The 12,808-nt window shown below is 44.7% G+C and overlaps 1 protein-coding gene across 23 annotated transcripts in view; it reads right to left on the bottom strand.

Annotated features, from left to right (window-relative positions):
* The window catches only part of KALRN (kalirin RhoGEF kinase), a 642,588-nt gene that overhangs the window by 36,109 nt on the left and 593,671 nt on the right, over positions 1–12,808 (bottom strand). For 10 of the 23 annotated variants that reach the window (XM_078066838.1, XM_078066842.1, XM_078066805.1 and 7 more), the window contains 4 exons: positions 9,618–9,856; positions 7,692–7,948; positions 3,994–4,117; positions 2,776–2,835 (listed from right to left, as the gene is read on the bottom strand). In XM_078066838.1, coding sequence (XP_077922964.1) covers positions 2,776–2,835; positions 3,994–4,117; positions 7,692–7,948; positions 9,618–9,856 — 680 coding nt within the window. Of the gene's footprint in view, positions 1–2,775; positions 2,836–3,993; positions 4,118–6,830; positions 7,949–9,617; positions 9,857–12,808 lie in introns of those variants that run through there. The other 13 variants (XM_078066860.1, XM_078066895.1, XM_036071674.2 and 10 more) reach the window with 4 other exon arrangements.

The raw sequence follows: 12,808 nt of genomic DNA, 5'->3' as shown, positions 1-12,808 counted from the left end.
ACCTGGCATGGAACAGTGAGTGCACTGGGTGTGCGGGCCGGCGTGGCGGCTGGGGTCGAGCACAGGGGTTCATGGCACAAGCCACGGGGGTGGCAGCACAGCTCACCAGGGCACAGGGACACGCTGTCAACAACCAGACAACGCACATCACAGTGCTCAGGTTCAGAAGATAAGAGTGAGGGCGCCTGGGTGGCTCAGTCGTTAAGCGTCTGCCTTCAGCTCAGGTCATGATCCCAGGGTCCTGGGATCGAGCCCCGCATCGGGCTCCCTGCTCAGCCAGGAGCCTGCTTCTCCCTCTCCCACTCCGCCTGCTTGTGTTCCCTCTCTCGCTGTCTCTCTCTCTCTCTGTCAAATAAATAAAAATAAAAAAATAAAATATAAAAAAAAGAAGATAAGAGTGAGGCTGGGGGCCAGGCTGGGCCTGGTAATGGTGCCCCAAATGACCAACGAGCAGCCAGAGGCCTTCAGGAGGCCACCTGCTTCTCAAGCTGGGTCTTCAAGGAGTCGCTGTCTTTACCATGCACCCCTGGCCATTTTCCTCCTCTGCAATGAACACTGCAGTGAAGTTCTGCTTACCTATCCTGTGGGAAAATTCTCAACTCATGTTGAACAGGTTGACTCTCTATGTCTCATTTGTTATTTGTGTCTGAAAATTCTAAGCTAGCAGCGCCAAGACGCCTGTGTTCCCTCAGCACCTGCTTATGTGTTGAGTTAACTTTAACACAGCCACTGCCCAAGAGCTCACTGGCACCTAAGAGGATCCATATGGAATATTCCAGGGCTGCATGCACACCTCCTACAGAAACCTTGGACTAACCAGAATATTTGGCTGGCTTCTAACCACATGCCCCCTCAACAGTGCCAGTTAACTGAAATGACTGCCTCAAGTATTGTGTTTGAAAACTTTCCAGACATGCATCAACACAATTCATGGCTTTCCTCCATTCAGCATGAACATCCTAACGCTTTTGCTTATGTATCCCAAATCACCTCCCTGGGACCCATCTCATTCAGTCTATGTGAAGGGCTGTAAGCCTTGGATGAATAAGAACCTTAGAAATGTGTTCAATTCACAAAGCAGGGCTAACGCGTGTGTACGTGTGTGTGTGTTTATGTCCTTTTGCTTATCTAACCATAGAATGGAGCATCTGATTACATCAGTTAACTTTCTCTGTTTGCGTTGCTCATTTGGCCCCACATGGCTCTGTGCCCACTTCTTGCATTAATGAGCAGGGTGGGAAAGCCACTTTTCTCTCCCCATTCCACCTGAGCTGAAAAAGATCCCAAGTTGCTTTCTAGATCACAAATACCTGGCTTGTCCCTCCCTCTGCCTAGACTTCCTCTACTTGCAGATGGTATCTCTGATACGGGCCAGCAAAACTTAGACCTGGACATACAGGTGTCAGCACGAGTCTACAAGCTGATAGGTGTGGGCTCCACGGGAGCTAGCGCCTATCCTATGAAACACAGGGAAAGCAGAGCCAGAAATTTCCCCTGGCTTCCTCATTCTCTAAGATACATTTAGGCTACGAGTGCCATACCCACTTCCTCCCACGCTGCAGCACTGCATTGACCCACACCTGCTGGATTTAGCTCTGTGGCAATACCCACGCCCACAGGCAACCGTGGCATCCTGGCAGAACTCCTACTTTCAACCACTGTTTCTGACCTGATTCAACGCAACTGGCATCTTCCCCAGCTGACTTACTCCTTCTTGGGCAGAATGGTCTTTCTTGGGTTTTCTGGTCATTGACTTAATATGGTGGTGGGTTTCTTTGGGATTAGGTCAAATTAGAATAATAATAATAAAAGTCCATCTAGTTAAGTGGAAAGTTTAGGTCTATAAAAAGGAAAAGATTTTTAAAAAATACTCTTTATTTTGTACTTAGGGGAAATCTCTAAACTTTTATCCATTACTGGTAATGGGAACACAGATTTGGAGAAAAACATTTCCATTTACTCTGAAAGACAAAATGGCAGGGAAAGCCAGCCTACATGTGCTCTAATTGTCTAGGGCTTATAACTTTATGAGGGTTGTCACTCCGTGGCAAGCCATGCTGGAGGTCCTATTTCTCTAACCCAAGATAGTTTCTAGCCAAGAAGGGGTTGGAAGTTGATTCAATGTTCTGGGTGGAGGTGTTGGTTCTACTCCCATACCTCTGGAGCCCTACAGTGGAAGAAAGGCCCCTGACAATGTTTTAGTCTCCCTGTCTCTAGAGAGACTGCTGCTAAGGTTACAGGGCTGCTTTTACTTCCGGATGGGGCCAGGCAGAGGTGGGTCCTGGAGTTGTTACCATCACTCATTTGCTCTAAGCCAGCCATATACAGTGACTGGGGAGCAGGTCACCCACCAGACCACACCTAGTCCATGATTTTGCTGAAGCCTCAAGGGAGGAATAGGTTCTAGCAGAAGAACCAGGTGAAGAGAATAAAGGGAAAAGAAAAAGAGGGAAGAGGGAGGAAGGAGAAACAAAAGAGGGAGAAACTAAAACTAAAAGGGTTCTTGTCTTTCAGCTAGGAATCGGCCACTCTTCATAACGCCATTCTCCATGAGGAAAAAAAAGTTGTTATTTTTTTTAAAATATCTAGGTCAAGTTTTCTATAAAAATTGAGCTGAATGTTCTTTTTGTCTTTAAGTTGGGAGGGGACACCCAGAGATGCTCTCACATCACCATTTATCCTTGACTGACCAGTCACTTTAGCAAGGTCACTGTTATAGAACACATTTAAAAAGACAATCATTATAGCAAATAGGACAACAATAGCTGCTTCTACCTCCATGCTAGTATTAGGGTCAAGATCATCACACTCTGACTCCTCGGAACTGTTCGTCTCCTTGAAGGGCAGCATGAGGAGGGGGAAGAAAGAGAACACAGTTAGAACACAGGTAGCTTTTGCTGGAGAGGGAGGAGAACTTCAGAAAGGCATGAGCAATGGGAAATTGGGCAGAGAAAAAAAACCAAGTGCTTCTAAGGTGGGGGTGCTGATCACCCAGGGTGGCAGCATGCTCTTTTCGGGCCGGGATGGGGGTGGGGGTGGGTAGCTGGGATCGTGTGCTGCCACACATCTCATGGGAAACAGCAGTGGAAGAAGCAACCACATGAAGCGTAAGTGCTGTAGAATTTAAATTCTTGTCTTCTGTGAGGCTGGGACTTCCCTGAGGAAAGTGAAGAAGGGAATACAATTTCTTTTCCCCAAGAAGGACGTTAGCATGGGTTTCAGTTGTTCTTATTTTGCTCAGGAAGGGGAAAAAGTGCCAGGTGGATAATCACACATTATAACGATGTTCAGCATCAGAAGTCTTATTCTCATTGTCCAGAGTCAGATCCTTTTCAGAGGGCCCAATGTAAAGAAAACAGATCACAGCGTTTCAAGATGGGGGGGGGGGGGCAATATGGGTCTGCCGAAGCTTAGAATCAATGGGTTCATAGTAAGAGGTGGATTATTACAAAACAGTAACTTGGGCTTGCCAATGTGCCTCCCCTTCCCTGCCCATGTGTAGGCCTGAAAATGATGTCGTCTGAATTCTGGGGAAAAGAAATGAAACTTTAGCAAGGCCATAGTGGCCCTTAAATTCCAAACCTCGGACTTCACAGGGTTGGAGGTTTGGCAAGCACTCCTAATCTCCTTACCCTGCATGTATTTTCAAACCTAGGATACTGAATGGGCAGCTTTGAGAACTTCAGTATGAATCAAGCATCTTGCATTTTTACGAGAATAATGCTACAGATAATTTTGTTATAAAACATGTGCACAGTATAAAGAGAAAGGTATAAAAGAAAAAAAAGATACTTACTTATTTGAATCGAAGTTGCCAGGAGAAATAAAAAATAAAAAATAAATTGATCTTGCATGCAAAATCCTGCTAGACTACTTCCCCTCTGGTCCCCACACTGGGAAAAAAAAATCCCCATCCACCCAAATTGACTCGTGAGATGCTGCAGGGTGGGAGTAGATGAGAGGTGGGACACAGCTCTGGAAGACCTTACTCACTTTAACAGAGACTTTGTTGCCCAGAATATCCTTGGGTTTACGAGGCCCTGTGGCTTCATTTTTACCCGTGTTCTCCACTTCCGCCCGCTTTCTCATTCGTAGAGTATGCCATGAACATGACTTCCTGTTGTACCAAAAAATGCACCAATCAAAATGGCAGGTCAGGGCAGAGTGAGGCAGTGGGTGGGCCCGCCACCCTTGGGTGAGTCAGTAGGTGAGGTGCTCCAGTCAAGCCCCAGCTTCAGAGGCCCCAAACCTGCACGCCAGCTCCTGTGGTGGCTGGTGGCCGATCTCGCCTCCAATAGGGAGTGAGTGAGGATGTGCTTTGACCCCTCCTGAGAGATGTGCAAGTTGGCTGCAGCACTTGAGGAAAATAGGAGTACTGGGTTATTAAACTCTACCAAGGAAAGTTTTTATATCATACTGATGAAGCCTTAGAGGACTGAGGAATTCCCTTCTGAGCAGTATGGTGGATGGTGGAAGAATGAGGTGTGGAGGGGGTGGGTAAAACAGAAAAGATAAGAGAAGTAGATTTTATAATGCATAAGCTACTGGTATTTTCCCAGGACCAGACATAAAGACCCAAAAGGATGATTTTGAGGTTTTCATCTCATTATTTACATTTGGGCTGTGGCGACTCCCAAACACTGTAGTACCGATAGGACTTTTTTCTAGGGCATTTGACTTAATGCACAGTTGAACACCACTCATTTATCGTTATTTTAGGATGAAGGTTTCTTGTTCTATGTCCTCCACATCACTCAGTGTTTGTGAATAAAGAGCTCTGTCGAGCACTAAGAGGTCCTAGAGTTTTCCTGTCGGGAGAAGACCCATTACATGCTCTCAGGGTGGTGGGGGCAGCAATATCCTAACTCCTTCCTTTCCACAAGGGGGTCGGAAGCTACTTCACAGACCTGTAAAGACAAGCTCAGAGCAGAGCTCTTGAGTTCCACATGTCAGGACTCAAAAACAAAGACACCAAAAGCCAAGTCACAAACAGCATTAGTGACCCTGGGCAGGCATCATCAGTTTCAGGTGTGGTCACAGAATTTGGATGAAGTTCTATCATTGTCTGGAATAGGTGAGGTTGGCCTCCCTTCAGTGTCTCCTTGTCAAATTTAGGCCTTTGCAGACAGAGCTTGATGAAAAGAGCCTTCATTAAGGGAAAGAGGAGAGGGAGAGAGAGAGAGAGAGAAAGAGAGACATAAGATTTAGGAGGAAGGAGAATGTTCTAATATGTCAGGAGTTTTAGGATGTCTTGAAGGTGTTTCCAAAATATTTATCACTAATACACATGTTCAATGGTTACCCTTCTGAGTAGGAAAGAGCAATAATAGTCATGTTCTCAGATTTCAGGGGGAAGTGGGCTCCATCAGAAAGCCAGAATCTCTTGGCCAGACCTTCTCTTGTACCTCCTGAACAGGGAGGCTCCCTAGCATACCAGCAACTTCCTTCGGTTGTACCTGTGTGAGAACCAGTCGTGGAAACTAACTTTAGACAGTATCACTGTTAACTTCAGACATTCACCTCGTATCTTTACCCCCAGAATCCACATCCCTGACTCAGTCTGAGAACACCTTGAGTCAGGGAAATCCATGCTACAAAGACTCCTAGGGTGGACAGCAGAGTGAGCATGTGTGTGAGTGTGGGGTGTGTTCCTACGTTTATTACAACCCTCTGGGGGTCATTCAGTATGCCTGGTGAGAAACTAGAAATGTTACAAATAATGTTCAGAAGGAAGACTCAGAGTAGTATCAGCGGCAGGACAGGCTCAATTTCACATTCTTCTTCCCAGAAGAAGTTGTCATCATGGTTTGGGGAGTTTCCATCTCTTGGCCACAGGCCCGGGAACTGATGTGGAGACAGGGTTTCAGTGACATTTATGCTGGAGGCATCCCAACCAACTCTGACTCCTGTAGTCATAGTAGGCCCTGGGGAGGGTGTGGTAAGTGTCCTTCACTGATAAATACTGACAACCATTTCAAGTCCATGCCTCTGCTCCACACCTGCCAACCCTTGTGCATGAGGGGCTGACAAGGAACCAGAATGACCCATTCGTATTTGGATCTCTTCTCTTTTGCCCAGCCTGACATCCCTCCTACCTTCCCTCCCATGGAAGGTATGAAAAAGTGATCAAAAGACGCAAAAGTGAGGAAGAAGTCCTGAGTGCCTGGATAATTAGGTCACAAATCATGACAAGTTAGCTCTGTAAGTTAACTGACTAATAAGAACTTCAATGCTTTGAGGGCCTTTATTTCCAAAGCTTCTTAAAAGGTACCAAAAACAAATGTCTTTAGAATAAAATGACTTGGGCCTATTGTGCCTTAGAGGCCACCACTGATTTCCAGCTGGGCCTGTGGTTACCTAGAAAGGCCAGGGTGAGGTCAGTCCCCTCTATCCCCTGAGTTAGAGAAAGGGCCAAAGAAGCGCTGTTCTGTTGGTGCCCCTGTTCAGCTATCTAGTGGGGAGTTCCTTCCACCTCTGCCATGGATGGCCGCACAGCATGGAAAACGGGGGGTGCAAGCCAAACATTGCCTCGTACATCAGTCATTACTTTACGACAGCACCTCAAGGGCACCCAGCTGGACAGCATCCAATCTGTACCATTCCACATCTCAGGGGTTAGAGACAGAGATATTATAGGGGCTGCTGAAGGGAAGGCTAGTATTGGAGCTTTAGTGACTAAAGCACTTTTTGTGTAGGAAAACACTGCCAATGCATTCAACCAATTCCTAAAATAAAGAAAAAAAAAAAAAAGAAGAAGAAGAAGAATAGTTTGCACATTTAAAACTCCCAGAATAGTGAAATAGGGGAAAAAGGGTCAACTAGTCTTTAGCCTCATTAAAACATGCTCATGGTGAAAATTTATTTTACATATTTAAAATAGTACATTTAAAATTATTAGTTACATTACAGGTACAATGATGAACATTGTGACTCTCCATTTATATTGCACAACCTGACTTCATCCATATGGGGTTCTTTAAATAGTGCAAAATACTTTATACAGGAATGTGTTCGGAAGGGTCTTCGCAACCAAAATAAGGAAAAGAAATATCTTACAAATTACCATGAACATATATTAAAGTGACAGGGGAGGGGAGAAATTAAAAAAAAAAAATGTTACAATCTGTACAGAGGAATTGCCACAGACAACCAAAAAGTTCCCTCTCTCCTGGGAGAAGCAGCAGGCCTCTGACCTATATAGGTCTGGCATTCGTGCTAAGGTAATTTTTTGGTGTCAATCAAAAAGAAAAAAAAAAAATATATATATATCAGTAACTTAATACAATATAAATAAAGTCCAGTCCAGTGAATCCTGTGGTGGGTCAAATGGAGCAACGGAAGGCATGCCTTTGTCATCTAGGGTTTCAGTAGGGTTCTTTTCTTAATGGGGGAGGGGAGGAAAAAAAAAACGAACAGAAAATTATAAACGAAACGGGAAAAAAAACCCAAAAAACAAAAACCAAAAACCCACAGCCACTACTGTCAACAACAACAACAAAAGCCTGGAACAATCCAGCCTGGCTGCCCCATGCTGCGTGTGGCTCCAGCGCTCGAACATTGGTTCCGGTGGCACTGTCGAGAATAAGCAGCAGGAATTCCCTAGCGTGTGTTTGCATTTTTTGTGTTCTTTGTTTGGTTTTGATTTTTTAATCCACACACTCCTCTCCCGGGGAAGCCAACGAGGCACTTACTTGATGCTTCCGTCACTATTTTCTGCGGCCGCCGTGGCTTTGGGGAGGGGCGCCAGGACGCTGCCTGGGACCCAGCCCTCGGCCGCCGGGGAGCGGTCGCTGGCAGGCTGGTACACCAGGCACATGTTCTGCTGGTTGACGGCGAGGACCTGGACCACCTCACCTTGGCTCACACAGATTTCGTTCTCCTTCAGTGCATAGTAATCTTTGATCACGGCCATGGATGAGGTCCCATTGCAGCCTCCCAGGTCGCCCTGCTAAGAGACAAGGGCAAGAGGGACACGGACACAAGGAGGCCGTTCACATCCCCCTGCGTGGTTAAAGGCCAACGCTCTACTAGCAGGGTAAACAGCAGGCAGAACATTATCTTGAGCAATAAAATGATATCTATAAACATGCTTTGAAAATCTACTTTTTATAATGATGTTGCGTATAATATTATAATCAAGGGTGAATAGGTAGAGAACTGTCTAGACTAGGGAACATAAACACTTTCCACCTGGAAGCCTCCCATCATGCAACCTTCCCACCAGCATCCTCTAATGTATAGAAGAGGGTGGCAAAGGCACACAGAGACATAAGCCCCTGGGCAGAGTGACGTCGGGGCAAAGGTCAGGTCAGGGTCACAACCCCCTAGCGGAAAGCAGACACTTCGAAACATTTTTTTCTTCCTTCTGTAAAAGCGTTGGTCTTATGCTACATTCTGATCTTCTTTGAAGCAGGAGTAACAATGAGACATTTGCCCAATTCAATTGGCAAGACCATGACCTACCCTGACCCAACTCCAGTGGGAACAAAACTTCTCTGGTCCCGCCCATATTCATTAATACAAGAGGTCCGGCCTCTGGGGCCTTTTCATATGACTACACCAGGAAAGCTGCTTCTAGGCCTGTATCTCCTAGTGAGGCCTGGCTACCTCATACACCATGATCAGAGCCAGAAATTCTTCAGTAAGTTTGACAAAAGGCCAATATGACTTCAACTAACTCACAAGGGTAATTTTTAATGTAGAAAATCATTTTTAGGTAATGTGATGAAATAGGTCAGTATAGTTATTCTAATACAGAATTGAACTTAGACATTAACAGTTGATTTTTAAAAAACTTATCTTAGTTTTTATTAATAGATCATTAAAAAATTAATATCATCTAATAATTTGGATAAAACTACAAAATCAGAACATGTAAGGAAAAATGTAAGTAAAAAAAAAATCTATTCAAAGATCCATTAAGTTCTAGAGGCAACTGGGGCCTAATGAGATTAATGAACTTGCTAAGGTTCTAGAACAAGTGGGTTGCAGAATTTGGAATGGGAACCAGATTGCCTGAATTCCTAATCTAGCACTTTTCCCATTTATTCTCACACCTACCACTTGGTAGGGTCAAAACAGCTGTGTAGACTGGATATACAGTTAATTCTACGCTGCTCTCATGGTGCTGTTTGAATTGTGGATTATCTGTGAAAAATGTCTCATCCAAGGTTGCTACTCCCATTCACACTCACAATGAGCAATTTCCCCTTGCTGTATCAGCCAGTGGATGGCGAAGGACTCAGAGCTCACTTCAGCAGCTCATCATTAGAAAGGGTGACCTCTTTAAGATGTCAAACAGTAGAGTTGTGACTTTTAGTGATCCAAACTACAACTACTCTATTTGGTATAGGTCATAGTTGCCACTACAATATTTCCTTATATTTGCAGAGTTTCTGCAGATGACAACAGCCCTTTGACACAGAGTGTCTGCGCAGAGGGAACTGGTCTAACTCACTCAATTTGCAGGGGAAGAAAGAGAAATAATTGAGACTCGGCTGTATTTAGTGGGTTGCTTCTGGTCAAATGAGAGGCATAAAAAGAAGCTACTTCCTCAAGTGAGCCCAGAGGCTGCGCCCTCAGGGTGTTGAGGGTGGGGATAAGGTGCTGTCACTTACCTTGCTGGCCTCAAACTTGTCCCCAGGTTGGTGGTAGTCAAACCCTGGACTGCCATTGGAGGTAGATATCTTCAGGGGTGGCAGAGGTGGGTTATAGCTGGAGCCCTTTGGGGGCTTCTCAGAGCCCGTGGGGACAGAGGAGTAGGGCCTGGGGCTGGCTTGGGGAACCCTGGATGGCTGGGACCTCATCACGGCCGTGCTCCGTTCTTTCCGTTGATACTCAATGGGCGACTGTAGGGCTGTAGGGTAAGAGTGGATGGTTACTCTGAGCTCCAGGAATCCCACAAGGATTTGGAAGCTTATTACACAGAGGCTTTGTGCCAGGCATTGAGGTGTTACATGAGGAAGACACTACCCTTGTTTTAAAGGAATTTATAATCTCCTGTGAGATTTAAGAAAGCTACCTTAATGAGGAAAATGCAAACATGAAGTGATGCCCTATGTGAGTGCAGAGTGTTGTGCAAAAGCAGGGAGAGAAGGCTTTGTGTGTGTGCGCATGGGTGTATGGGCCTATGGGGATTGGGTGGTGATACGCTTCAGACTCTGCAGGATGTAGGCAAGTGTGAAGTGTGTCTGGAGAACGGGATGGAGTCAGATGACCTGCAGCAGAAGGCCAGGCGTCTCCGTGGAGGAAGAGATGAGACAGGTAAGGGAGGTTATGGGTGCCATGGCTGAAAGATCTACAAAGCCAGGCTAATGAGCCTCGGTGTAATTCTGAAGATCATGAAAAGTGATTGGATTAAATGAACTTGAACATTTTAAATTCTCTCACCAGAGCCACACCTGGAGAACATTAACCTTGTGGCAGTTGGGAGGAGGTATTGGAGAGGCTGATTCAGAAACCATGAGATAGTGACCAGCAAGAGACCCAAGCAGAGTAGAGCTGGTGAGAATGTAGAATGGCTATGAGGTGACATGTGTTCTGGAGGGAGATTAGATTCTGCCACAGCCTTGATGCAAGGAGGAGACAAGGGCTGAGGGTCACTCCAATTTGGAGACTGGCAGAATGGTAGTCAGTGGAACTCAGGAGACAGAGGAAACATGTGAGCTTTGTTTTACAGAGTTTCAGATAAGAAAGTTCCAAGGCCTGAGTACTAAAGAGGGATAGCCAGGCAAAAGCCATGCAGGTCAAACTCTGTCATAATGACTTCAAGGGCTGGCCCACTTTTGTCATTTTTATCAGGATTCTCTGTAACAAATATTTAAGTGGGTTAACAGCTGGGGCCTTTCAATTATAGGGATATTTCTATAGTGATAAGCATGTACTTTGGTAGGACTCAACATAGGGCCACCATTCTTCATCTTTGAGGTCTCAGGAGGCCCTGCGATGCCTGCACATGTCTCTGTAAGCAAAAGGCTGGCCCTGCTCTATCATCACAGCCTTATCCCTTGAGTGTGTCAAAGTATCGGGCTCCTGCCAGAGCTCAGCTTTTCTCCCTGGACAGTATTCTGTAGGCATTAAATATTTAAGAATTGATAATGTAGTTCAGTAATAGCTCCATAACTCACTATAATTAAGAAAAAGGTCTCTTGGAACCATATAAAAGTCTGGATCATGGACTACACCCAAAGAAATGTAGTTCCAAGTTTTAAGTAGATGGCAGAGAATTTTGAAGCAGGCCTTATCAACCTGACTGTATGAATCAGTATCCATCACATGGAATTGGGGTATTACCTGATTATATATGTAATAACTGTGCTGAAGTGTTTCAAAATAATATGGCTTTTTAAATGAGCTACACAGACAGCCTTTGTTCTTCCACCAGTCTCAGTCTGCATTACTCAGGTCTTAGGATCAGGGAAGCTATGCATCTCCTGGGAGGGTTTGTTTCTGCCTGATATATAGCATCTTATGCCTGATCCTGTTTCTTTCTTTGCTTTGTTTGCTAGGGAGCTCATAGATAAATGTGTGCCCTACCACCAGCGACTATACTGTAGTTTATGGTTAAAAGCCTAATTTTAAGTTATAGGGTTCTGGGTTCAAGTCCTTGTTCTATTACCTACTGTTTTTGTGACCTTGGACAAGCTTATTAACCTCTCTGACTCCTTTCCCTCACCTGAAAAATACAGGATGATAGGACTCACCTTTCCATGTTGACATGAGGATGAAATGTGATAATACATGTGAATACATGCTTAGCATTGTGCCTGTCTCAGAGAAAGGACTCAATGGTACGAGCCATTGTTGTTACTTCAATTATTGCTGGTTTCATTTTTTTTCTTATTTGTCTTTTGTACTGAATTGATAAACTTAAAAATCTCATTTCAGCTTAGAATCTATCAGAAATTCTTAACTACTGGAATACAATTTATACATGTATTTTATATATGTGCACCTTTTACGTAAAATTATTGTATCAACATAGGTGTTAATTCAAAGTTCTACATTCAGAAACTGTAAACTATATACAACTTCTGCTGCTATCCCTCAGGGCTGGGTTGGTGTTTAATTTTAGACTTTTTAGAGCCCTAGAGATGACAAAGTTTTTTTCATCAAACTGTTCTACAGTTGGGGGGCCTAGGGGCATGACCCCAAAATACTCTCACACTTACAGTGTGAAATTGCTTTGAAGTTTCATGTTTATCTTGCTGTATAATTTCCTTTTATATGTTTTAAAATAAATACAATGTGTTAAATCCCTTACATGCAGTTAGACTGAGATTGTAGGGAGCTGTGCCATGTTTTCCTGCTTCCCGTACTGCTGACTGGCACACCAGAGCACGTGCCAATGTGGGCAGAGTAGACTGTCTCTCCTTTTCACAAAATGAGCCAACAGAGGCCCACAGAAACATCATGACTTGCCCACGGCCTCAACTGGTATGTTACCTTTAATTTTTCCCCACAGCATTCAGGTCAACGCTGGACACCCAACAAGGGCTGTTTGCACCATTTGAAAGAGTCCAGATTCCAGTACTGGCAAGAGGTGACACATCTGACAGTGGACCTGTGTGCATGCATGCACGTGTGTGTACATACAAGCATATGTGCTTGGTGAGTCTGTGTGTGTGTGTATGTGTACGTATGGGCATATGTGCTTTCTGAGTCTGTGTGTGCATGCACGTGTGTGTACATACAAGCATATGTGCTTTCTGAGTCTGTGTGTGTGTGTATGTGTACGTATGGGCATAAGTGCTTTCTGAGTCTGTGTGTGCATGCACGTGTGTGTACATACAAGCATATGTGCTTTCTG

Source organism: Halichoerus grypus, chromosome 1, assembly GCF_964656455.1.
Source record: "Halichoerus grypus chromosome 1, mHalGry1.hap1.1, whole genome shotgun sequence".
Lineage (NCBI taxonomy): Eukaryota > Metazoa > Chordata > Mammalia > Carnivora > Phocidae > Halichoerus > Halichoerus grypus.
Note: the sequence above shows the minus strand (reverse complement) of the source record. Positions and strands in the feature narration are given on the sequence as shown.